General features: G+C 39.9%; 2 protein-coding genes across 2 annotated transcripts; both read right to left on the bottom strand.

Moving 5' to 3' along the window:
- Positions 1 to 14,673: 14,673 nt before the first annotated feature.
- LOC122653743 (plastid division protein PDV1-like) lies at positions 14,674 to 17,152 on the bottom strand. The gene is made up of 2 exons (XM_043847683.1): positions 16,692 to 17,152; positions 14,674 to 15,328 (listed from the first exon to the last, which is right to left on the bottom strand). The coding sequence occupies exons 1-2, from the start codon at positions 17,004 to 17,006 to the stop codon at positions 14,816 to 14,818; spliced, it is 828 nt and encodes a 275-aa protein (XP_043703618.1). The 5' UTR covers positions 17,007 to 17,152; the 3' UTR covers positions 14,674 to 14,815.
- A 4,497-nt stretch (positions 17,153 to 21,649) lies between these two features.
- Positions 21,650 to 22,449, bottom strand: LOC122655873 (umecyanin-like). The gene is made up of 2 exons (XM_043850250.1): positions 22,221 to 22,449; positions 21,650 to 22,002 (listed from the first exon to the last, which is right to left on the bottom strand). The coding sequence occupies exons 1-2, from the start codon at positions 22,396 to 22,398 to the stop codon at positions 21,650 to 21,652; spliced, it is 531 nt and encodes a 176-aa protein (XP_043706185.1). The 5' UTR covers positions 22,399 to 22,449.
- Between the last annotated feature and the right edge of the window lie 1,850 nt (positions 22,450 to 24,299).

Below are 24,299 nucleotides of genomic sequence, written 5' to 3'. Positions count from 1 at the left end.
TTGTGGTAGTGATGTCCAGCGGAACACTGGTTTGAAGAACCGCGAGTGTTTTGGACCCTTGTCCTACCGATACCAGAGAACGGGTTCAGCCCCCAGGAAATTATCTTAATATTTGCATAAGTTTACTTTATGGCATCCCTTCCCCCTTGTTTCTGTGACGATCCATCAATTCCTTATGATCACAGCACGCATGCCCTTCCTGATCGCAACAATCTCAGCGGCGCCATTAATTACTTAATAGATCTAACTTTAGACCATTAAGAAAAAATCAACCAAAAAATTGATAACTCTCTCACTCTCCTGTCCGATTTGGTTGACGCCCAACCAATCACACCCCCTGTTCTCCCTCCCCGGGATACCTTTTTAGTTATTAGCACGTTAACGGAAGATCCTCCCATCCAGGACGATTTTCTTTATTTAAAAGAACTTATGGACCATTGGAAAGATCGGTATAAAATAACATCTGATCCCACGGATCAAACCCGACTCCTCCATATGACGCAACAATTCTATGTTGACAACCAACAGAGTTTTGTCACACATGTGCTTTTTTCTGATGATGACGAAGACGAGATTCACCAAGAATCCTCAGAGTCTTCTTCTTCTTCTTCGTCTGCTTCTGACACCGAACCAGATACCCTTCCCCACAGTACTCCCAATGTCGGTGAAAGCTCTAAGCGTAAGATGGACGCACAACACGACCATCTGGAAACCGATGAGGATTTCCACCCTCAAACCGGTTCACGCACTACTTTTGGTCATGACACTATTTTCTCAACAGATGACGGTTTCTATGCCCGAAAGGATGACCTCCACAAATATGGTTTAGCTTCTGGCGGAACCTATTTGGACCTTTCCCACATAGCCATTAAAGACTATGATAAGGCAATCAATGAATGGGCACAAACCTTTGCCATTCTCATTGCCAATAACAAAGCTACTTGGGCAGCAAATAAATTCCTCTAATACCTTAGTGGTTCCCTTCAAGGAGACGTTCTGCAATTCATTAAAAAATTCGATCAAACCGATGAAGGCAAGGTAGCAAAAACAACGCTTCTTACCTATCAAATGAATTTTGAAAAAATTTTGGTCGAATTTACGAAAATCATAAAATCTGAATTTTGTTGTTATCATCATCCTGACAAGCTTGCCGAAGATGTCAGTTTTAATTTAACTAAGATTAAGCTTAATAATTTACTTGAATTTGAAGCTTTTTCTAAAAAATATATGAGTCTTTACCAAATGTTAGATAGTTCAAAATCTGACTATTGGAAAGATCAATTTTTCCCAAAGTTACCCCCACCTTGGGATGAATTATGCCATTCTACTTATCCAGCTTTTATCAACGACTCTAAAAGCGCTGATACTCTTGGAAATCGTATTAATTTCGTTTTCTGTCATATTATGGATCACTGTCTTAAAGCCCGAGCAGCTAAAGCTCTTAAACACAAGATCTCTCCCGGTCTCTGCAAAGATCTGCTCAACAATGAATTTGAGTTTGGTACAAAGCCAACTCACCTTTCTTCCAAATCAAATTCTAAGTTCCACAAGAACAAATGGTTTCGATGGAAGAAATTTCATCCTAAGGATTTCCCCGCTCGACCCAAGAAGTCGTTTACCAACAAAAGATTTATTCGTAAGAAATCCCCTTACACACCCAAACAAGACAAATCCAATTGTACTTGTTACTTGTGTAATGAAAAGGGCCATTTTGCCAATGAATGTCCCAACAAAACTAAAAATACACGTAAAATGATTCATTATCTTGACGAATGTGCTTATGAAGTCATTTTCTCTTCTGAGGTTTTAGACCCAACTGAGCTTCTCTATGAACTGGTTTCTGAGTTCGACGATTCCCAATCTGACGACGACGATTCTGATTTCTTTTTTATGGAAAATGAGACACATGAACTCCCTCCTTTGTCTACCCCTATTGAGATTCAACCGGTTCAACCTTTTGAACTCGATTCGGTCTCACTCACTCATCTTCTTCGTGAAGATATCTCTTTTGACCCTAATCTCTTCTCTAAACTTAAAGAGATTACTCACGACGAGGTTTATAAGCATTCCCGGCTTAGTAACCTCTGGAACCGGCGTTATTTTGACCAAGCCTGTGGCAATACCACTGCCCAGTCTACCGATGACGCTAGTCTTAAAATTTCTTTGTTCAATCATGCTCAAATCCAACGTCTGATTACCAAGCACCCAAAATTGAGATACATACACATTGGTCTCATTCAGATTGAACTAACGGCTCTTTTTCGCCAAGGCATCGACACCCCTGTTGTTGTTGCTATTTTCGATAAACGATTCCTCTCCGAGCCCATCAACGCTCTTATTGGTGGAATCGAATCAAACCTCATCAATGGTTCAGTTTGGTTCAAACTAAAACCAAATTTCTTTATCTCTGTCCAAGACCCGAATCTTTGTGACTCTGTGGTTCTTAAAATCAAGACCCAATGGACCGGCATGAAAGCTGATAGTCATAACCTAGCTGTCAGTTGGAAATGTTTACACGAGTTAACCAATGTTACCTCAACTAAACTCTTACCTCTCCCGGATAAACGGTTCGTTGAACTCTTCGAACCACGACCTTTTGAGCATGAGATAGAACCTCGAATGCTTAACTGGCATGATATCCAACTCCCTAGTGAATGGTTGCTTTCCGATATTCTAGATACCCCTCAAATTTTCTCTGACACTCCACCAACCAGTACTTTGGGATGGCGACACAGAGAACGCTTCTTCCAGCCTTATCAGATTTAGCACCTCCAACCTGCTGCCTGTTACACAGTACATGAACCAGAGCTCATCACCAATGAAGACGAAGCTGCAGCCATCGCCAATCGCTTCATCCATGCTGATCAGCTGTACAAGCAGTCACTCATTGCTCTACACAAAGAAGCATTGGCCCTCACCTATGATAACGGTTGCTCAAGATACCGCTATTTGGTCTCTGACGGTCGACGAATCTTTGTCACCCAATTTCTCATGGATTACGAAATCCCTTTGGATATTGCTGCAGAGTCCTTCCTCCTTGTCCAGAACCTACAGACACTCTCTCTGTTAGACGTTCCGACCACTCTCCTTGCTGAAGTCGAAGAATCGCTTGAAGAAATGGTTGCACACGAAGCCGCCGAATAAGCCGCTGCAGAGAACCTCTCTCCAGCTCACGCCTCCGACATCAGCCTCAGTGACGACTGACCTCATCATGACATCATCATGAACAGTGACGCCGCCACACGTCACCGCTTACGTCATGAACAATGATACACAGTGGCAGCCGCCCTACGTCACTACTTACGTCAGCAGTTACTATTCGAAATTTAAAACAAAATTTGGACCAGAAGTAGTTCGAAGCAGTTCAGCTATCAAAATGGAGATAGAAGAAGGAAAAGGAGAGAAGAGAGAGCCTTGGGGAGCGGAGCCTGTCCTTCAACAAAAGAGGGGCTTCTCTTAAATAGAGGAGGAGGTCGAGGTCGGATTCCAAATTTTGTTTTAAATTCCGAATACTAACTGCTGACGTAAGTAGTGACGTAGGGCGGCTGCCACTGTGTATCACTGTTCATGACGTAAGCGGTGACGTATGGCGGCGTCACTGTTCATGATGATGTCATGATGAGGTCAGTCGTCACTGAGGCTGGTGTCGGAGGCGTGAGCTGGAGAGAGGTTCTCTGCAGCGGCTTGTTCGGCGACTTCGTGTGCAGCCATTTCTTCAAGCGATTCTTCGACTTCAGCAAGGAGGGTGGCCGGAACGTCTAACAGAGAGAGTGTCTGTAGGTTCTGGACAAGGAGGAAGGACTCTGCAGCAATATCCAAAGGGATTTCGTAATCCATGAGAAATTGGGTGATGAAGATTCGTCGACCGTCAGAGACCAGATAGCAATATCTTGAGCAACCGTTATCATAGGTGAGGGCCAATGCTTCTTTGTGTAGAGCAATGAGCGACTGCTTGTACAGCTGATCAGCATGGATGAAGCGGTTGGCGATGGCTGCAGCTTCGTCTTCATCGGTGATGAGCTCTAGTTCCTGTACTGTGTAACAGGCAGCAGGTTGGAGGTGCCAAATCTGATAAGGCTGGAAGAAACGTTCTCTGTGTCGCCATCCCAAAGTACTGGTGATGGTACTGGAGTCCACCTGAGAATCTCCAATTGGCAGTAGCATGGACGACCATTGTTCTGAATTGGTCGAGGACGGAGGTATTGTCACTAGAGAAAATTAGTTGACCAACGAGTCACCATTCAACAGCAGCAATACTCCAGGGTTCGTGTCCGGGGTAAAAGATCAGAAGGTGCCGTTGATACAGTGTTCTCATAACATTTTTTGGGTATTCCAACAGAAAGCTTTTGTAGCGCTGGTATTGTTCTTAATCACAATGACGTTGTATCATTGGAAATATTTCTTTAGGAATGACTTCTTTGGCCTTCAAATATAAACAAATTCTTTTAATTTTTTCGAAGAGAGCATCTTTTAAATGATCTTCAATGCAGTCGGAGAGCTGAAGAAAGCTGTGTACTTTCTCAGGGGAAGTGACATCGTCCCAATCAAGTTGTTTAATTGAGTCAAGCACAACATTTTGAAGGGTGAGCTATTTTTGGTAAAAAGCGCCAAGGGATTTTGAAAAAGTGGTAAAAGCTATCCGGAATGATTTTTTCTGTCCGGCCAACTGTGTCTTCCACAAAGTGTTAATCCGATGATACCATTTGGTAGGTATACCATCATGATGAAAAAAATCAGTAGTGTGTGTCACTGACTGACCAAAAGGGGATGGAGCAATTGCCGCTGGTAGTTGTTGTACCACCTGGGAGTAGCTGGCAGGGGTCATGTTCCATAGATAATAGGGATCCTGACTGTCCTGATATTGACTATTTCCTGGGTAGAAATAGGGACTAAAAGGTTGGTAGGGAGAAGGGATGAACTCCGCTGTTGTGGCAGGAATTCGGGTGTAGCCAGGAGCAGGCCTTTGGGTAGGAGCTGCTGCTGCTGCTTGGGGTTCTCGAATGAGAATACCGCCACGAGGGGTAGGGAGTAAGGCTGGTGTTTTCTTTTTGCTCTTGCGATTTGGTGTCGCAGGTGCTTTTCCTTTACCTTTGTCTGGAGGGCGTCGAGGATTCATTGTCTGCTAAGATAGTCAGCAAGAAAATTGTCAGTACCTTTAATGTGGACAATTTCATATTGATATTGATTAATGGTGTTGGCCCAATTAATCCGTCGTGAATTAGTTTCCTTAGTTTTTGTTTTGAGAAAATCACGTACAGCTTGATTATCCGTACGAATAAGGAATTTCTCAGGAAGAAGGTAAATCCGAAACCGTTGGATAGCATTTACAATGGCTAAGATTTCTTTTTCATAAATAAGATAATTAATTTGAGCAAGGGTAAATTTGTCGGAGTTATAGCCGCAAATTTGCTCATCAGAGGGATTCTTAAGAGGTCGTGCTTTTAAAACACAGCCTCAATGTTCATTGCTAGCATCTGTTTCCAGAATGAGGAGATCGCCAGCAAGAGGAAAGTAAACAGTAGGACAAGATTTTGTGAGCTCAGCCTGAATAGATTGAACAGTCTGGGTGTCAGACTTCATCCAAGTGAAAACAGTATCTTTGCGTAATTTGAGTAAAAGACTCTGTTCTTTGGAGGAAAGGTCTTGAATGTAATTACGCCCATAATTAAGGATGCTGAGGAACTGTTGCAGGTGTTATTTATCACGAAGAACAGTAGGAAAATCCTTAATTTTTTAATTAAAATACGATCTTGGAGTTGTAGTCCGTGATCAGTTAAGATAAGGCCCAAAAATTCAATTTGAGGTTTCTCTAATTCAATTTTTGTTGGGGAAAGAATGATTCCATGTTTAAGAAAGAGGTCACCGATAATACGAAGGTGTTTCGTATGTTCTGCAGGAGTGTTGGAGAACACAAGAATGTCGTCAATGTACGCAACACAAAAGGGGAGGTCACCAAAGATAGAATCGATCTATCGTTGGAAAACCTGAGGTGCGGTGCAAAGACCGAAGGGCATAACTGTCCATTGGTAATGGCGATTGAAGGGTGTAGAGAAAGCTGTGAGAGGTTTGGATTCCTCGGTTAGCTTGATTTGCCAAAAGCCAGATTTACAGTCGAATTTACTGTAGATGGAGGCATGTTTGGCACGATGAATAAGAATATCTTTTCGAAGGATAAAATATCCGACAAAAATAATGTTTTGGTTTAAACGTTTGTAGTTTATAACCATGCGAGCTTTGCCACGTTTTATTTCAGCATGATTGCGGACCATAAAAACGGGGCAGGAGTGAGGACTAGTGGAGGGTTCAATAAGGCCAAGAGCGAGTAATTCAGGGATTTGCTTGTCAAATTCCTCAATATCGGCTTTGAGATAAAGAATGGGTTTAACCCGGATGATCTTATGTGGAGCATCGAGTTGGATGGTACAAAAACACGGGCTTTTATCCCACCATAAGAGGGGTTCATTACTGAAATTGGGTGCAAGAAGGTCGAGTAACCAATGAATTTGACAAACTCTACACAAGTCATCAAAAATCAACATATTAGAAGACAGCAGAACTGAAGAACCAAGCTATAAGAAGTTTGAAACAATCAAAACATACATTTGGTTTATATGTTCTTGGAATTGGTCATTTTCAGGCATACCTAGTCTCACTTTGGTTTATACCGTTCTTAGAAAATATGGTCTTATCAATAGGTAATCAACTTGCTCTCGATTTAGAGAAATGTTTTTGTTCTCTAAGAAATTTGATTGATTAAATGATTTTATTTTTACATGAGACTTTTTGTATTAAGTAGAGCACACACACACTCTCACAGCCACTTGGGTATGCACCTGCACCTACACAACCCACACACAAACACTTAGGCATTATCACAACACCTGAGCTGCACATACACAGCAGGGGAGGGGCAGCAAGGTGGCTACCGGCCAGGGCTGCTGGCCGATCCTGCTACAGGCTGGCAGCAACCCATCCTCCCACTTCCATCTTCATCCTTCAGCTCTTCCTACCCCTCCTCTCCTTCATCTTCTATTATTCTATTTCTTTCACTTCACCATTTCAGGTTTAAATTTCTGAAATCAAAACTCAAAAAGAAAACCGCAAAAGAAAGAATAGAGAACCTAACCGAGATTTTTCCCTTTTTCTTTTATTTGATTTTCCCCTCATCTAAATGAAACACCTAATCCAAAGCAAAACGGAGAAATTATCACATAATCAGATGGGGAAGCTTACCTCTTAAAAGAAAATCACAACCGCTTTGTTTAGATTCTCAAATCTCCCTTTTTCTTTTATTTGATTTTCCCCTCATCTCAATGAAACCCCTAATCCAAAGCAAAACAGAGAAATTATCACATAATCAGATGGGGAAGGTTACCTGTTAAAGGAAACTCACTCCACCCAAACCGACCTTGATCGTTCCTTAAAACCCTTGTTGCTCATACTCTTTTGCTGAGATCTCTCCACCAACAATGAAAGGAACCCAACTAAAGCTCTCAAAATCCCCAAGAACCCAAAACCAATTGTTGTCCACGATTTCTCTCGCCCTCCTTGCTCTCCCTCAGTTCTTCACACTCCTCACTCTCTCAGTTCACTCTTTCTCTCCCCAAACTCCTTTCAATTCTCAATCAATTTCTCTTTCAAAGCCAAATCCCCAAATGAGTCCACCGTTCTATTGAATAAGCTAGCCCACTATGAAACTTGGAAACAACCTCTCCTGTGACGCAGGGTGTAATGTTGCATACTGGGACCTTTTTTTTTTTCTTTTTATCATGATAGAACAAAAAACATAAGTAAGCCGGTGTCTTCTTTTTCTTAATTTTTTTATTATATTTACGTGTCTATATAAGTTATGAGTTGAATATCTGTTTCTATCTCTTACAGTATAAAGAAAGAATGGGTGTTTCATACCCATCTCCCGTGACGAACGATTGGTGTGTTTGCAAACTCTTGACAAGAAGCTGAAGGACGGCATATATTTGAACAAAGTGAAGGCGGCAGTCAAGAAAATAATCAAAGACAACATAAAGAAGGTGTCACTTTGAAGAGAAAAGTGAATTGGAAAACCATAATGATACCTTGGAAAGCAACCTTCAAAGATGTTCGAAAGAGTATATAACTCTCTCTCTCTATATATATATATACCTTTATTAAGCTAATAATTTCATTAATAATGTTTACTGCAGTTGGTAAAATGTCTTTTAAAGGAAAAGGATTTGTGCATTATTTGAGAAATTTCTACATTCATTTTCAAGATTCAATAAGTCGCTCGTGCACTGGATACGTTCTTTTTTTTAACTATTAAATAATATATAATCATTTTGTTTTATTTTTTTTACAGTTGGACGTGGCCGAACCTAAGCTACTGTTGATATATCTTGGATTTTTTCCAAAGTTTTAAAAAGAGTTGGGCCTCTAAATTAAGTTCAACTTTTCATCTTTGAAACACCTACATAATGTCAGCTTCACAACACCTATTTTGCGCACTTAAAGAAGCAGAACATTCAGTAGCCAAGGTAGCACTCTACACCCTATCAATAAGGGATCCACCAGAGTGTCCTGTTAAAGGACCTCCTTTATTGGACACTTACACGAATCCCTTGTTGATAGGGTGTAGAGTCTTCCTGTATATTTCATTCCATCAAACTCAACATTTCTTCTCTGTTTGCTTCTTTGTGTTCACTTGCTTTTGATGATATGAATTATACAAGAGGACCAGCAAACGCGAAGAAGCAAAGCCTAGAAGAATGCTGTCTTGACTGCCTGGTCTGCTATTAAGCAAAGTAATTTTTATTTTCTAATAAAAGAAAAATCTTCTAATGCCAAACTTGGGTTCTTTATCTCAAACAAAGGACATTCAGACGGATCCCTTGTTGATAGGATACAATATAGGTATTGTGAGGCTGACAATATAGGTGTTTCAAGGATGAAAAGTTAAACCTAATTAAGAGACTCAACTCTTTTCAAAACATTGAAAAAAAAGTCAGGATATAATAACAGTAGCTCAGGTTCAGCCACATCCAACTATAAAAAATAAAACAAAATAATTATACATATTATTTAACAGTTAAAAAACAGGACATACCTAGTGCACAAGGGACTTAATGAATCTTGAAAATGAGTGTAGAAATTTCTCAGACAATGCACAAATCATTTTCCTTTAAAAGATATTTTAAACTGCCATAAATATTATTAATGAAATTATTAGCTTAACAAAGGTATAGAGAGAGAATTATATACTTTTTCAAACATCTTTGAAGGGTACTCTCCAAAGTATCAGTAGAGTTTTCCACGTAACTTTTCTCGGCAAAGTAACATCTTCTTTCTTTTGTTTTTCTTTGTAGTCTTTGATTATTTCATCGACTACCGCATTCACTTCATTCAAATATATGTCGTCATTCACCTTCTTGCAAATACACCAATCATTCGTCACGCAACATAAAAACTGGGTGATGAAACACTCATTCTTCCTTTATACTGCATAGATAGGAATAGAATATCAACTCATAACTTATAAACACGTAAACATAATAAAAAATAAGAAAAAGTAGACACTAGCTCACTTATGCTTTTTTGTTATATCATGATAAAAATAAATATAAAAAAAGTGTCTCAGTGCATGAGTCTCCTATTACTGTTGAATCTGGGAGGGGCAAATGTATGCAACCTTACACCCTGCTTCATAGAAGAGAGTTGAATTGATCTTGCATCTGAGCTGTATAGTGTCTTGGTAAGTACTTCTCTTTCAAATCATACTTCATATCCTCCCAGTTGGTAGGTGCTTTACCTTCACGTTCCATGTCCCTCTCTGCCTTGCGTCACCATTCTCGAGCAAAGCCAATTAATTTAGTGCGCGCCAGTCTCATCTTTCGGTCTTCAGGCAAGTCATACCAGTCAAAGTAGTCATCTAGGGTAGCAAGCCAGTCATAGAATTTCTGTGGATCACCATGCCCATCATACTCTTTCAGTTCTATTTTGACCTTCTGTGTATCAAATCTCCTGTTAGTAGCTTCATCTCCAGTGAAGTAGGACCTCAAGTACTTCTCAAAGTTAGGTCTTCGAGGCGCTTCAGTAGTTCTGTCTCTATCTTCTCTATAGTCATCTCTGTCATACCTACGATGATCCCTGTAGTCTCTGTCATGTCTAGAATGGTCTCTATGGTCCCTGTGACGTCTGGGATAATCTCTATGATTTTCATCCCTTCCCAGAGTTCCATGTACTTCAGAACGTACTTGGAGTCTATCCTCCTCTACATATAGAGGGTTGCTCGCAAGAGGCACAATTTGCCTTTGCTCAACAATCTATAGTCGATCACTAATCTTATGAAGCATGTCAAGAATTGCAGCCATTGGATCAGGTGGGGGTGGCAGTGGTGGATCAACAACAGGGTTGCTTTGTCCAGTCATGGCTTTGATACCAATTTAATATAGCCTAGGTGGAACAAGTCTCACTTAGGACCAGGTAGGGTATTAGGGTTGGCCGAATGGGGCAGATTAGGATAATTAGGGCAAAATCAGGGTTAGGAATGGGAGATTGAGTTAGGGCTTTATTGGTTAATGGTCTACAGGTTTTTAGGAGTCTATTAGGGTAGGTTTTACTTAGGTTTGAATAGGAAATAGGATTTCAGAATTATGAGGGTTAGGGTTTTGGGTTTTGGGAATGAGGGGAATAAAGGGATCTAGGGTTTCTAAGGGGAGACAGGCCAAGGGCTTCTGGCTGAGTGTCACAGAGGTGAGGGAGAGGTTTCGGTTGAAGTGTGGAGTGATTTGGATGGCTGGTTAGGGCTGGGCAGTGTTTAGGAGCTTTTAGGGTTTAAGAGAAAAGGGCTGGAAGCTAGGGTTAAACAAAGGGAATGAGAGAACAGTAGTAACTTACGGTTGCAGGTCTAAATGTGCAGAAGCTGCAGCAGCAAATTGAATATTGAAGAGACCTCCTGACCTTCACAGTGCAAGGAGTCGCAGGAGAACCCACCCTTAACCACCTTGAGTCCACAAGGATGTAAGCTCGTAGAAGGAGCAGTGGCAGCAGCTTGAAGCAGCAGTTCCAGATCTGAAATCAGAGAAATTTTTGAAGTAGAAAGTTGTGGAGGAGCCTCCCACGATTCAACTATTTATAATAAAAATGAGTGGCCAAAAGTCCTTACACAAATAATCAATCTAACAGCAGTCCTAGTCAGATTAGGAGTGGGAATTCCTAATCTGAATCCTAAACACAAAACATAAAACATAAAAGACTTATACTCTTAATGGGAGTATAAGTTTAACACACAAAACAAATAAAACACCTCTCCCTCTAAAATCGTGGAGGGGGAACTAAGAAATTTAAACATGATAAAAGACTGTTTTAACCCTATCATAAAAAGAACAAATAAGTAAAGGCTCCAACGAAAAAAGGCTGCTCTTCTTCTTCCTGCGTGAACTTGGATCTACATCAGGTACCTTTGATTATGAGTGAGATTTCCTGGTTCTTCCTCATGGCCGGCATCTCCAAATCTTAATTCTTAGGTTGGAGATGAAATAAGGATATAATTGTAATTTTCGCTTTGGCTATTTTCATTAAAGATGTACAAGGGTATTTTTGGCATTTGTATAACCTTTAATCTGCTAACATCATCACTTAACCTGTTGACTATAACAGAATGAGTATTCCGTCCATCATATGGGTCTGTAAGTAAGGTTTTAATTAATGGGGGGACTACAAGATAGGTGAACAAACCTCAGGGGGTCTACTGGATGTTTACTCATATATAAATGATGCAGGTTCACATTGTTATTGATTGTATGTGTTGGTTAAGTAGCTTCTTTTACCCAAAAAACACAAAGTTAAGTAGGGATTTTCTGGCAACATGAGTATTTCTTGGTTAAAAAATGGATTGCACTTTTCCTGCTTGTGTTGAAGAGTTGAACACATTGTGGGTCAGCCTGGAACAACCTCTACTTCTCCCTTTTGCGCCCTCATGGTCAGGGCCAATCAGAGTCAACCCAGATCGGCCCTGAGGACGGGTTAGGGTTCAATTTTTTAGGCTCTGAGTATGGATCGGGTTGTGTCGGGCTTGGGCCCAATTAAGAGGACTTAGGGTTGGGCTGGATTTTTAAAAAACCCGGCTCAACCCAACCCTGTTACAACCCTACTTGCATATGCTGATTTGCATGATTGAAGTATTGGATTACGTTTACCAAAAATAAAGTAATGGATTAGAATCATCAATTTCCTTTGATCACATCTACCAATGAGAGAGTTCAATTTTAAAAAAGAATTATCTCATAGGGACTGCTATGAGACATAGGTGGAGAATCGGAAAGAGGAGACGGATTTTTATTCCCTACAATTTCCTGTCTGGTCCAGCCGTCCAATTTCCCTAGTGCCTCTAACAAGGGGGGCACAATGACCATTCCACCCCTGCTCGAACACTCTGCTCAGGTGGAGTCCTCCCCCTCTTATTACAGGCACTAGGTAACTGGATCAGGCAGGGAATTACAGGAGATAATTTTCCGAAGGAGACAGGAGAGAGAATCTGCCTTAACTATTAATGGTTTTTTTTTAATTTTGGGGGGGGGGGGGTAAGGAACGAAATCGTTAACCTGCACAACAAGTATTCAAACAAGAATAAAAATCTAATTTAATTAAATTAAATATTTTTTATTACCTTCATTAAATCAAGGGTCAATATTGCATGAATCTAATCCAAAGATTTAGAGGTTGGTTGTGTGGAATATACACTACCCACGCAACCAAGGAGCCTTCTGTCTCCCATTAATTGTTATTATGTGTTAACTGAGTCCCTGTTTTGTTTTTAAATGTTTTCTTGAAGTCTGGGTTAATGGCAAAGAACAGTGCAAGAATGGGTAAAACAATGGAGTCAGTCCTCAGCTATGCTCGGTGTGTGCTGAGAGACATGGGAGCTGAGGACCATGGGGTGCTTCAATCCATCAGAGCTCAACATTCAACCATAAGATCATTTTTTTTTTATGAACAAGGATTAGATTCATTAATCAAATGACTCAAATAGACGTCAAGATCATTATGGAGTGGGACGAACCATCATCCTCTTAACACAAATCCACAAAGAAGCTACAGAGACCCATCAGATCTAGTTGGGTTTGTGGTCTACACAAGTAAAAGAACCTCAGAAGGAAGGGGAGAGCTCTGAGAAAGAACATTCCATTCCAATTCAAAGGTGTGGGGAAACACACTACCAACACTGAATAAAGCTGAAAAAGGATGTCCAAAGAGACAAAGCAAGGAATGAAATCTTGTAATTTAAATGGGCTTTGATTGGTTTGTGTCGTTGCCATAATGGATTGCAGCAAAATCCTGCAGGTTCTCTCATTTTAGAGAGCGTGAGCTCTTTACAATGATAGAAACACTTCACTCGTGTCAGCTCACAAGTTTTTTTTTCCTTCCAATCGAGTAATGAGAGAGACCTATTGATTGCCACTAGCCACTAGGGATGCATTGGAAGTTGTTAAGGAAATGCTTATGTCTTTACAGGTATGGAATGTCACTTTTACCATTTTTCTCTTCTCCTCCATTTCATTCTTGCTGGTTTTTACTTCTTTTTAGTGGATAGAAAATAGAATTTTATATGATAGCACTTCCAATGCATCCTTAATGGCAATTAATCTCTATTCATGTAGTATTTCTTTTTCTTATCAGATCCAACTTATATAGTTGCATACATTTGATTTGAGAGCTCAATTTGTCAACAAATTTTAATGAAGTTCATTTATGAACAGTACCTTCTACCGGTTTTTCTATTTATTTCATAGTAATACCTTAACCATTCTGTGCACACCATATGAAGTTCCCTCTTCAAGTAATCTACTTACCACAGGCCTGAGTGAGTCCTGTATCCCACAGATACATTTTGGATTCCAGTAAACTGAGGTCTTCACTATCCATTATGCATGCACACATTGTTTATGTAACACTGACACTTAATATCCTAGTTTGCAAAATGCAGAGATAACAATCACACCAGCAGATAAAGTCACCATTCTGTACTTAACAAGATTGGAAGAAAGAAGATTATTCATAATCAAGAGGGTAAGAGAGCACCAGGGAAGAGTATTGAATGTAATCCAAGAAATGCTTATAATTTTTGGAGATGGAAGTTATGTCATTATGGGGAATTCACATGATCCATCTGCTGTTAAAGATCTATTGTCTACACTGGAGAACTAGCATAGTGGTTGAAGTTTTCTTATCTCTTGCTTTAAGATATTTTTTGGTCCATGGCAGTGGAAGAATACCGCCATATCTGCAATAAGATATGCTTTCGTTTCAGCAACCATGTCTGGGATTATGATCAGTTCTGTCTATCTATGCAACTGATCAGTGGTACTTGGAGGAGGAGAGATCATATTTCAGTGAAAATGGATTTTCAACCACATTTCAAACAGTCCCATGGATGCATCTTGTGGAAGGAGGTTACACATTTGAGCACAAACTTGTAAACAGAGTAGCCTGGAATTGAGACAATACCTCTTGTATTAGTGTTGGGAGAACCATAAGAAGCAAATTGTAATTTACTATAGACAAAGATTTTTAGTTGTACGAGGAACACAACCTGATGCCATTGTAGTTGAAGATTTCATTGTAAATGAATAACAGAATACGGAGACAAATTGACAAAATAGGTAACCAGGGGGGAAAAGAGACAGAATAGGAAGACAAATCAAAACAGTGACTCACAATTGCCAGCACCAATTGGGATTTCCGTGGAAGAAAAATTACAAGATGGATATTTGTTCATCACAACAAACCGCTCTAACAAGGTCATAAAACCATGAACATGTATAGCTCTCAAAAATCAAGCCTATCCCCTAGCTGACAAAACATCCAAATGCTTCACACGACCACTAAGAGCTGGAGAGTTCTCTTTTCCCTTGCTATAAAAAGAATTCTCCCGCATTTCTGGAACCTCCACCATAATATTGTTCTGGAAGGCTACTTGATGGACATGCAGGAAGGCAAGAATGCTAACCGTGAACAAAGCAGCATTCCCCAATATCCCACCCATCCTCTCCAATTTAAGAGATTTTTTGGCAAAGGTAAAACCTGACGCCAGAACTTGCATCACAATATTTGGCCTTTTCCCTACATGACCTCCTAAGTTTTCACCAGATTGGCTCTTAGGTGGTTGAAACAAATTTTCAGGGTTGATAAAACAGCCTGCATTTTCTACATCACCAACAAAAGCTAGAACTTCTTCAATGACTTTACACTTCTGACCTTGGTGATCAGCCAGTCTCATGGCAAGGATAATTCGGCTTTGCTCTAACCGTGCAATTGCAGCATCTCTTTCAGTCTGCTGTTGTGATTGTATAGTCTGCAGAACAACAACCAGCAAATTTAGCCCCAAATCTACTCCACAGATATTGTTAGAAGTAGTCAGTGCATCACTATGCAGCGATTGTTCAAATTTGAATTTCATCCCGATTCAAAGACATGCAACTCTGGAACCATAAGATGGACATGATAACAAATACAAATCTCAGTTATTTCTCTGTCACGTAATAATAATTCACAATCAAGACAAGAAGCTATATTAAACCCTCCCCCCCCCCCCCCACACACACACACCCCCAAAAAAGAGAAAAAAACATATAATATAAAATTCTAAGCTGCTTTCCAAAATATGCAACAGAAACAAAAAGAAATCACTAGAAAATTTTACATGAAATTATGTAAATTTTCTGTCCCAGTGTCCAACCATAAGTTCTAAAACAAATCACTAGACATTTAATGGAACAATCAGATGAACGGAACTGACAGGAGGATTATAAAGAGAATGCAGTAAAACCCTCCACAAAGAGGGGGGGGGGGGGAAGAGAGAATCAGGAAAGTTTGTTTCAACACTCTTGGGGTTTCTCAAATAATAGATACCTGCAGCAGATGGGGTTTTTGGCACAATTGATGGAGAAGGGCATTTAAGAGGGCAGACCTTGGTGCAACGGTAAGGTTGCTCTATTGTGACCAAGTGGTCATGGGTTCGAGTCTGGAAACAGCCTTTTTGCGAAAGCAGGGGTAAAGCTGTGTACATTATGACCTCCCCAGACCCCACAGTGGCGGGAGCCTCATGCATTGGGCATGCAAAAAGGGCCCAGGAAACAATATGAGCTGCAGTCTGCAGGTTAACACATGGTTGATGAATAAAAAATTAGCAAAGGCAATTGAATGAGAAGAGGAGATTAGGGTTTACACAGCCAGTCAAGTAGAATTGGGGCTTGTTGTGACAAACAACAGGTTTGAAATAATAATTGGAATAAGATTGATGGGAAATGATATTACCAAGGTTTCAACGATTGGGATCTGGGGCCATTCCAGCCAATTCGAATTGGTGGATCAGTTTGGGATCACCCAATATAGACTAGTGTTTGTCTAGTCGGTTTCAGTGTGGGAATGATGAATAGCAACTCAGATCCAGGAACTCAATATTACCTATGCACAGGAAGAGAAAAGGAAAGGCTATTATGGTAACAAACAGACAGAGAAAGAAGGCACCAAAGTCCCTGACCACACAAATGAACTCAACCAGAATTCGGAAAATTTCGTTAACATAAAATAGAGAAACAAAATCTAGGAAGCTCGCAAACAAATTCAAATTGATCAATACTAGAAATGCATTTTAACCAACGTTGGCAGGACAACATGAGAAACCCAATTCCTACAAAAGAAATCCAGAAACTTACATGAAAGAACTCAAGCTGGTCTTCGAGGTTCTCGAGCGCAGTTCTGATAGAATTGAAGCTTTTGGCCTCCGCAAGTGCTGAATCATTGTCAACGTTAATATCTTTCACGAAAACGAATCCGCTGCGATCATCAACACTATCGTTACGAGGCTTCCTCTTGTCGAAGGTGCAAGAAAAGAAAACGTCGTCGGATTTCTTCTGAGCTTTAATGGAATCAAGGAAATGCGATCTTGAGATAGCGTGAATGGCGTCGCTAATCTTGTCGTGGAGGTCCCAAATTTTCTCCAGAACCGCTGCGATCTCTTCAAGCTCCATTTCCCATTACAAGAGCGGGAAAAGTCGCGAAACTGTAGAGTGTATAGTTCTGATTAGGGTTAGGTCTGAGTAGTTTCCTTTGATCTCGGAATTGCAGAGCCAGAGGAGGAAAAGGAGGATGAAGAGGGCGAGAATCGCGAGACCGTTAAGAACTTAGACAACAAACAAAGGTAAAAGGTCCTGCGCATCTTCCAGCTCCACAGTCCACACCGGCAGAGTCTGGCCGAGTGGCCGGTGGAGGTTGGGCCGCCCGAGAGAAAAAGTATAATATACAACCTAGGGTATTTACGTAAATAGACTCAATGGGCATGTCTAATTATCACAATACCCTTAGATACTATTTCTGTGTTTAGTATTGGCGAGTCAAGGGCATGTGTAACAATCACAATACCCTTAGATACTATTTCTGTGTTTAGTATTGGAGAGTCAACAACCATTCGGGTTTGGATTTGGGATTTTGGACATTTCGATGGACCGGGCAATCTCAATTCTCAATGTAACCCAAAATGAAAACGACGTTTGCCCTATAATATATGTTCAAAATTTTCACGAGGTGTTAGTTGGGGTTTGACAATAATTTTTTTGGGGGAGGGGGTTTGACAATATTTTGGTTAGAAGGCAAAGACAAAAAAAAAAAAAAGGTTAAATACACGTATCTTTATAATGTATTCAATATTTCTCATGCTCTTAAGGTTTTGAAAAATCCTCACGCATCCCTTAAAAATTCTACGTCTGAAGTTGAAAAAGCAAAATACCCAAATTGCCCTTTTCTTTTTTAATGAAATCAAGAATCTGGAATATTCCTTCATCCCAAACCTTTCCCACGATTTTAGTATTTTATGGTTTTGTGAAACCGTAAACTGGGTTGTTGAAGACGGCACACAAAGCTATCATCCGCCATGCCACCGGCCGGGAAATATTCTCCAGTCTCAGGCGACGGTCACCACCCAACTATCAGCTGGAAAACCTCCCCCGTCGGCCAAAATCTCAAAGAAAATAATCTCTGTTTTGCCTTTTTTTAATTTTTATTTTTTTTGTTAAAGCTACGGCAAAACGATGACTGTGGCCAGCGATACATTCCATCGCCGGGCAGGCCACCGCCCAACGAGTGCTCCCCGGACTCTGAAGACGCCTGCCGACTAGGATGTGGCCAGAAAAACCTACTTTTCCCCGGCCAAAACCACCAAAACCGACCCTGTTGGTGCCCTTTTAAATTTATTTATTTTTAAATCCAAGAGCCTAACGAATATTTCTGATTCTCTTTTCTTCTCCATGCAAACACCAATTCAAACCCTAATTTGGGTTTTGAAATCTTAACAGTGGCCGCCCAGGCAAAACCGACCTTGTTTGTTCAGTTCATGTTGTTCTGTTTCACATTTCAGAATATTCCAATCCATAAAGCTATCAATTAGTTTCTACATTGCAATTACGGGAGCAGATGAAGGATTCTATCTCGAGGAAGACAAGAACATATTCCAGCCATTATGGGCATTAGAGGTTCCTTGGGTCCGAAATATGGAAATTCACAACTAAACTCCAGGATATAACTTCATTGTTTGGTATTATTTTTTCTGCGGAAAAAAAAAAAAAAAAAAAAAAAACCCCATTAAATTACATGAAAACCTTCAAAACATAGATTACATGTGGGAGAGAAGATTATAGATAACATGGAGATAACATGCTAACTACATCTAAACTAGTATACACTTTTCTTTCTTCACCTTTTCAGGGCTCCTGGCTGTTTACACGGTTGTGAAGCTCCAGCATCTCTTGATGGTTGGGATCAACCATTTAAGTCCACGTTAGCAGAAGAAGGAGCAGAGAAGGAATAGAGAAGGAGCAGAGAAGAAGTTAGAAGAAGGCAGGACAAAAAGGTCTTTTCAAATTATGAACAAATAGTGAAAATACCTTTAGAAGTGGTTAGAAGAAAGGGTATTAATCAATAAGAAAAAAATTTTAGCATTTAACGCCTAAAATTAACGGTTTGGATTTAAATGACTTTAAGGGGTAAAGTAAGGGTGATACGTGGAATTTTTAAGGGATGCGTGTGGATTTAATAGAACCTTAGGGAGGTATGAGAAATATTAGATGCATTATAGGGGTATGTGTATTTAATCCAAAAAAAAGGGAAAATTTCATGTACCTCCCTTGAGGTTTGAAAATTTTCATATACCTCCCCTGCTTTCCAAACGAAATAACAAAAAATCCAGTCCCGTGAACGTTAAATGTTAAAATTGTATTTTAGTTGACCAATATACCCTCATCTTCCACAAATCGTTTCCCCAAAACATGCAAATCAAAATTTTCACTTTTTTGGGTTTAAATCATTTAGGGTTTGCTGCTCTCTCTCTCTCTTCCACTTGCAATTTGCTAAAGATCAAGCCGAGAGATAAGGTATTCTAATGGCTTTTCGGTTTTTTGTGGCATTTTTGGTATGTTTCTAAGCATTTAGCATTTTAATCCTGTTTCCCGTATTAGTGTAGTTCTTGAAAGATCAGACTTTATTCATAAATAAATTGAAGCAACATCCTTAGATGCAATGCTAAAAGCGGTAGCTCGTGGGCTGTTGATTTCTTCTTTTGTCCTCTTTGTTTCTGTCATTGACAATGGATACGACCACTGTAACTGCGATGAAGAAGGCTTCTGAAGCGTGGAGAACATCCTAGAATGCCAGACAGTTAGAGATTTCCTAATTGTTATAGCTTAGTTTTCCATCCCCATTGAGCTCCTTTACTTCGTTAGCTGCTCCAACTTCCCCTTCAAATGGGTACTCTTTCAGTTCATCGCATTCATTGTCCTCTGTGGGCTTACCCATTTGTTCAATGGCTGGACTTGTGCTCCAATTCCAATTGATGCTGGCTCTCAGCGTAGTCAAATTCCTCACTGTTGTCGTCTCTTGTACGACTGCCATAAGGCCCATAACTCTTATAAGTTATAAACCCTTAACCCTCTGCTCCTCAAAGTGGGAGGTATGTAAAATTTTTCAAACCTCATAGGTGAAAATGTAATTAAGAAAAAATTCAGGGGAAATACGTAAAATTTTTCCTAATATTAATGAAAGAAATATACATTTATTTCTGTTGGTGAATATATACATCAATGAATTGACTTATTCTTAAATAAAGCATAAAATGAAGTTAGCATATCAATTTCCAAAAGTATTCTATATTTCGATTTTGACATGCTCTTCTTCCTCTTTCTTTGTTTTGTTTCTCTTTTTGTTTTTTAACGAGACATTTCCCAGCCTCTCTTTTTTGTCAGGGGTGGGGGGTGGGGGGTGGGCGTAGTATCAATATTTTTTTCTGATGCTCGGACTCCATCTATAATGGACTTAACTCCTCTCAGGTTTCCTGCCCGGTCAGGTTCATAGGTTCCTCTCATAGGGGATCGAAAATGATGACCTCATCCCCAACCAGAACATACTACCCAGGTGGGGTGAGGTCGTCATTTCCACCCTCCCTATGAGTGGAACCTACGAACCTGACCGGGCAGGGAACTTGAGAGGAGAAAAATTCATCTATAACGGGTGGTCGTATCTCATACTCCCCTCGAGATGCTACTTACACTCAGATAGCAGAATTAATTAATCAAAAATTTATCCTCTCAAGTGTGGTGCACTGGACAATTTGAGAATCCAACCGTCCACCCAACACTTTTTTGATAAAAAGATGCCACTATCCATGCGGCCGACATGCAGCCTCACACAGGGAAGGGTGAAATGACCGCCCTACCCATTGTAGAGCACCCTGCCTAGGTGGGGACCACACCTTGCCTGTGTGAGGCTGCCCGCAGCCACACAGGCAAGCGGCAACAAAGGATCCTGGCCAATCGTAAAGAAAAAGGAGAAAAAATAAGAAAACCAAGAGAGGAGAGAGATAGAGGTTTTATTTAACACCGAACAACGGTGGTCTTCACAATAAATGGATCAAAACACAGAGGTACAAGCAACATATGAATAGAGGCCAAAGTGTGCAGAGGGATTTTCATCCTCTCGGGTGCACCTCACTTGTACATCCGACGGTGGCCATGGCACTTGAGAGGTTAAAAATCTAAGCACATGTTCTTGCTCACCGTCAAATACACAAGTGCAGTGCACTTTGAGAGGATAAAAATTCTGTGCGGAGTGGCCACAAGCGGAGCAACAAGAAACCTTCATGCGAGTTTTTTTTTTTCTTTCCCTACGGTGCAATTTAGAGGCCACTTTTAACTTTGAAAAGTGGAATCTTCTCTCCTATAAGAAACCTTCCAAATACTGGGAAACTGATTAAGCCAAGAAAACCTTACAGAATCTATAAAATTTTATGGGTAGGGTGAAATGATCACCACGTCTTCGTGGATTTCTATCTTTCTATGGGGGCATTGCGATCATTTCGCACGACCCTGTATCAAGACGCAATGGTTGCACGCTGCACTCGATCAGATAGTGTTCTTTTCCCCTAATTTTATATCCATTTATTTTCTATAGGTGCATTCCAAACACAGCTTAAATGTATTAATGGAAATATGTAGAAAAATTATTTATTCGCTAAAGTTGGATGTATCATGTATGTTGAATTGTTGATCTTTGAAAATAAATAGTAAACACAACATAAATTCTTCGATAATTCCACAATTTCAACCTCTCCCAAGTCCCATCCCGGTTTTTATATGAACATTGAAACCAAGAAATACACCAAACCAGAAGCCAAGCCCAAGTTGTGAATAGAATTAGCCGAGGACGAGTGTACTTCGGGGGCAGGGGCAGGTGCAGGAGCTGTTTCAGTGTTGAATACAGCCCCCGACGATCCTGGTCCGTCGACAACAGTGATGCTGAGCTTCTGGCCGGCCTCACAATGTGTCCCAACGCCACAGTAGTAATAATAGTCCCCTTTCTTGTTCAGCTCCAAAATGGTTGGCCCCCTGTATAGCATATCAATGGGCTTGTCTTGAGTGCATGCTTTGAATTCCTTCTCATCTACCTCAAGCACATTGTGGACACCCGTCCTGTACAAGAACACTGTAAGAAAAAATAAATTAAGATTATGTTTGGATGTCAAGAAAAGAAGAAAAAAAAAAAAAAAAATATATATATATATATATATAATAAGACAAAAAATTATGATAATGAAATGATTGATTTATGTGTCAATCTCTCTTCTCAAATACAATTTCTTTTCTTTTTTCTTTTTCGTGACATCCAAACATAACCTAACAAAGATTCAGATCTAGACTTACCCAGTTTGTCACCTACACCAAAGGTTCTTGGTTTAGCCCATTCTTGATAGAAGGTGGTGTTATCGGGAATTCTCCAGCCGAAGCTTCCTCCGATGATGTGGCTCATCGCGTTGGTCTGTGCCATTAGAACACAGCCCATTCCGGCTAAGAGGAGCAGAGAGCATATGAATTTTCCCATTTTTTTTTTCCCTCTTGGGTTGTTGTGTTGAAGGAGAGATTATTTACCTTCAACACAGACTGGGAGATGGGTAGAGTAAATCCATGGCTTTTAATCAAATATATATATTGCTATTCATCCTCATTACTATTATTAGTATGTTTATCATCATCATCATCATCATCATCGTCATCATCTTATGCATATAAGATGTTGAACCAATGGTTATATGCAAGTGTGAGAAGGAATCAGCATACCACACACAAATGGCCGTGGAGAGAATGGTATCATCCACATGGGGTAGAATGATTCATGCATGTATGATTGTTAATTATGATTATGATGATCTAACTATAAAACTTGTTATTTTTTTATTACTGTATTACAGTTTTGTAATTGAAATTTATTTGGAGGTTTGGGTGAGTTTGAATAAGTCAACTGACAGAAATGTATATTTTCAGTTTGATTTTGGTTATTAGTCTTTGCTGTCCATATATTTAATTAAAAGAAAATAAAATAAGTAAAATTATTTGTGAGGACAAAAAAGACTGAAATTCTAAACCAATGAATTGAAATTTTCTAGTGGAGGGCATCGATGTAGAGCGGGCCACATGGTCAGGGAGGAGAGAGAATGTTACTGATTAGACAGAACATCAAAGAGTATGTTAGAGGGCCTCACCGAAATCAATCTGAAAATCTCCATTACTATCTGCTCTGACTTATTCAAACTCACCCAACCCGGCCCCCAAATAAAATTCCTTTACAAAACTGTAATACAGTAAAGATAGAAAGTTTTATAGTTAGATCATTATAATCACAACTAACAAACATACATGCATGAACATATATATATATATACATATATGTGGGCCACATGGTCAGGAAGGAGAGAGAATATTAGTGATGGAGACAGAGCGTCAAAAATCAATTTGTTCACGACTGCTACCAATATGGATTTTGGCAATCCATATATCAAATAATCCTTAAAAATGATACCTATAATTCAAAGGCCTTGTATGTTGCTAGGGCCAGTATGGGAGAAGAAACCACCAATTTGTCACATGAGAACAGGACCAAGAAAAATTCTAGAGGAACCAATACATATCAAATGAAATAAAAAAGGAAACAACTTTAATGGCAAATCAAGTTAATGGGATCTGTTACAGAAACAAGGTCATAAAATATCTATAACAACAATAACTCAGCCTTATCCCAACTTAAATGGGGTCGACTATATGGATCCAAGAAAAGGCACTATTAAAAATATAGAGGTAGAGGGAAGTGGCATTCAACATCAACACAATCTATCTATCAAAAAATCTATCAAAAAAGGAAAAGATTAAGTCCCACAACAGTGTAAGCACAATCCCCCCCCCCCCAAGCGATAGATAACTAGAAAGATTTATTAATCTAGAAAATAAATTTCAACAACAATTTAGTACAATAATAAGAGGAACTCCCTGAACGACCAGCCTTAGAGAGGCTCAAAGAAGCAAGAAGAGAAAAAAGTTTGTGTGTGAGTTATGGGGTGGGGGGGAGCTACATGTTATTGGTGAAGCATGATCTCAGTCCATAAAGTATTGTGGTGGTTCTTCAACAGGCCGTTTTGCCTTTGAAACACATCAGAATGGCCTAAAAGTGCTTACAACAATGCCATAGGCATTGACCACTGTAGAGCTCGTCGAGATCTTCGATTTGATGTGTATATCGACATATGTTGGGTTCAGGTCCGAACTAGACCGGGTGGATCTCTTGGACTTTTAGGGGTAGTTCTGTACTTTTCTGGGTTAGGGTTCTCTTATATACATTCTAGCATAGTATTAAATCTCACTTTGGAAGGCCATTTTGGTCAGACCGAGATACCAAAATTTCGCCAAAATATTGTATCATTCTATGAGTTTTGCTTGGCCATTTCTGGGTGT

This window comes from Telopea speciosissima, chromosome 1 (genome assembly GCF_018873765.1).
Source record: "Telopea speciosissima isolate NSW1024214 ecotype Mountain lineage chromosome 1, Tspe_v1, whole genome shotgun sequence".
In the NCBI taxonomy this organism is placed as follows: domain Eukaryota; kingdom Viridiplantae; phylum Streptophyta; class Magnoliopsida; order Proteales; family Proteaceae; genus Telopea; species Telopea speciosissima.
Note: the sequence above shows the minus strand (reverse complement) of the source record. Positions and strands in the feature narration are given on the sequence as shown.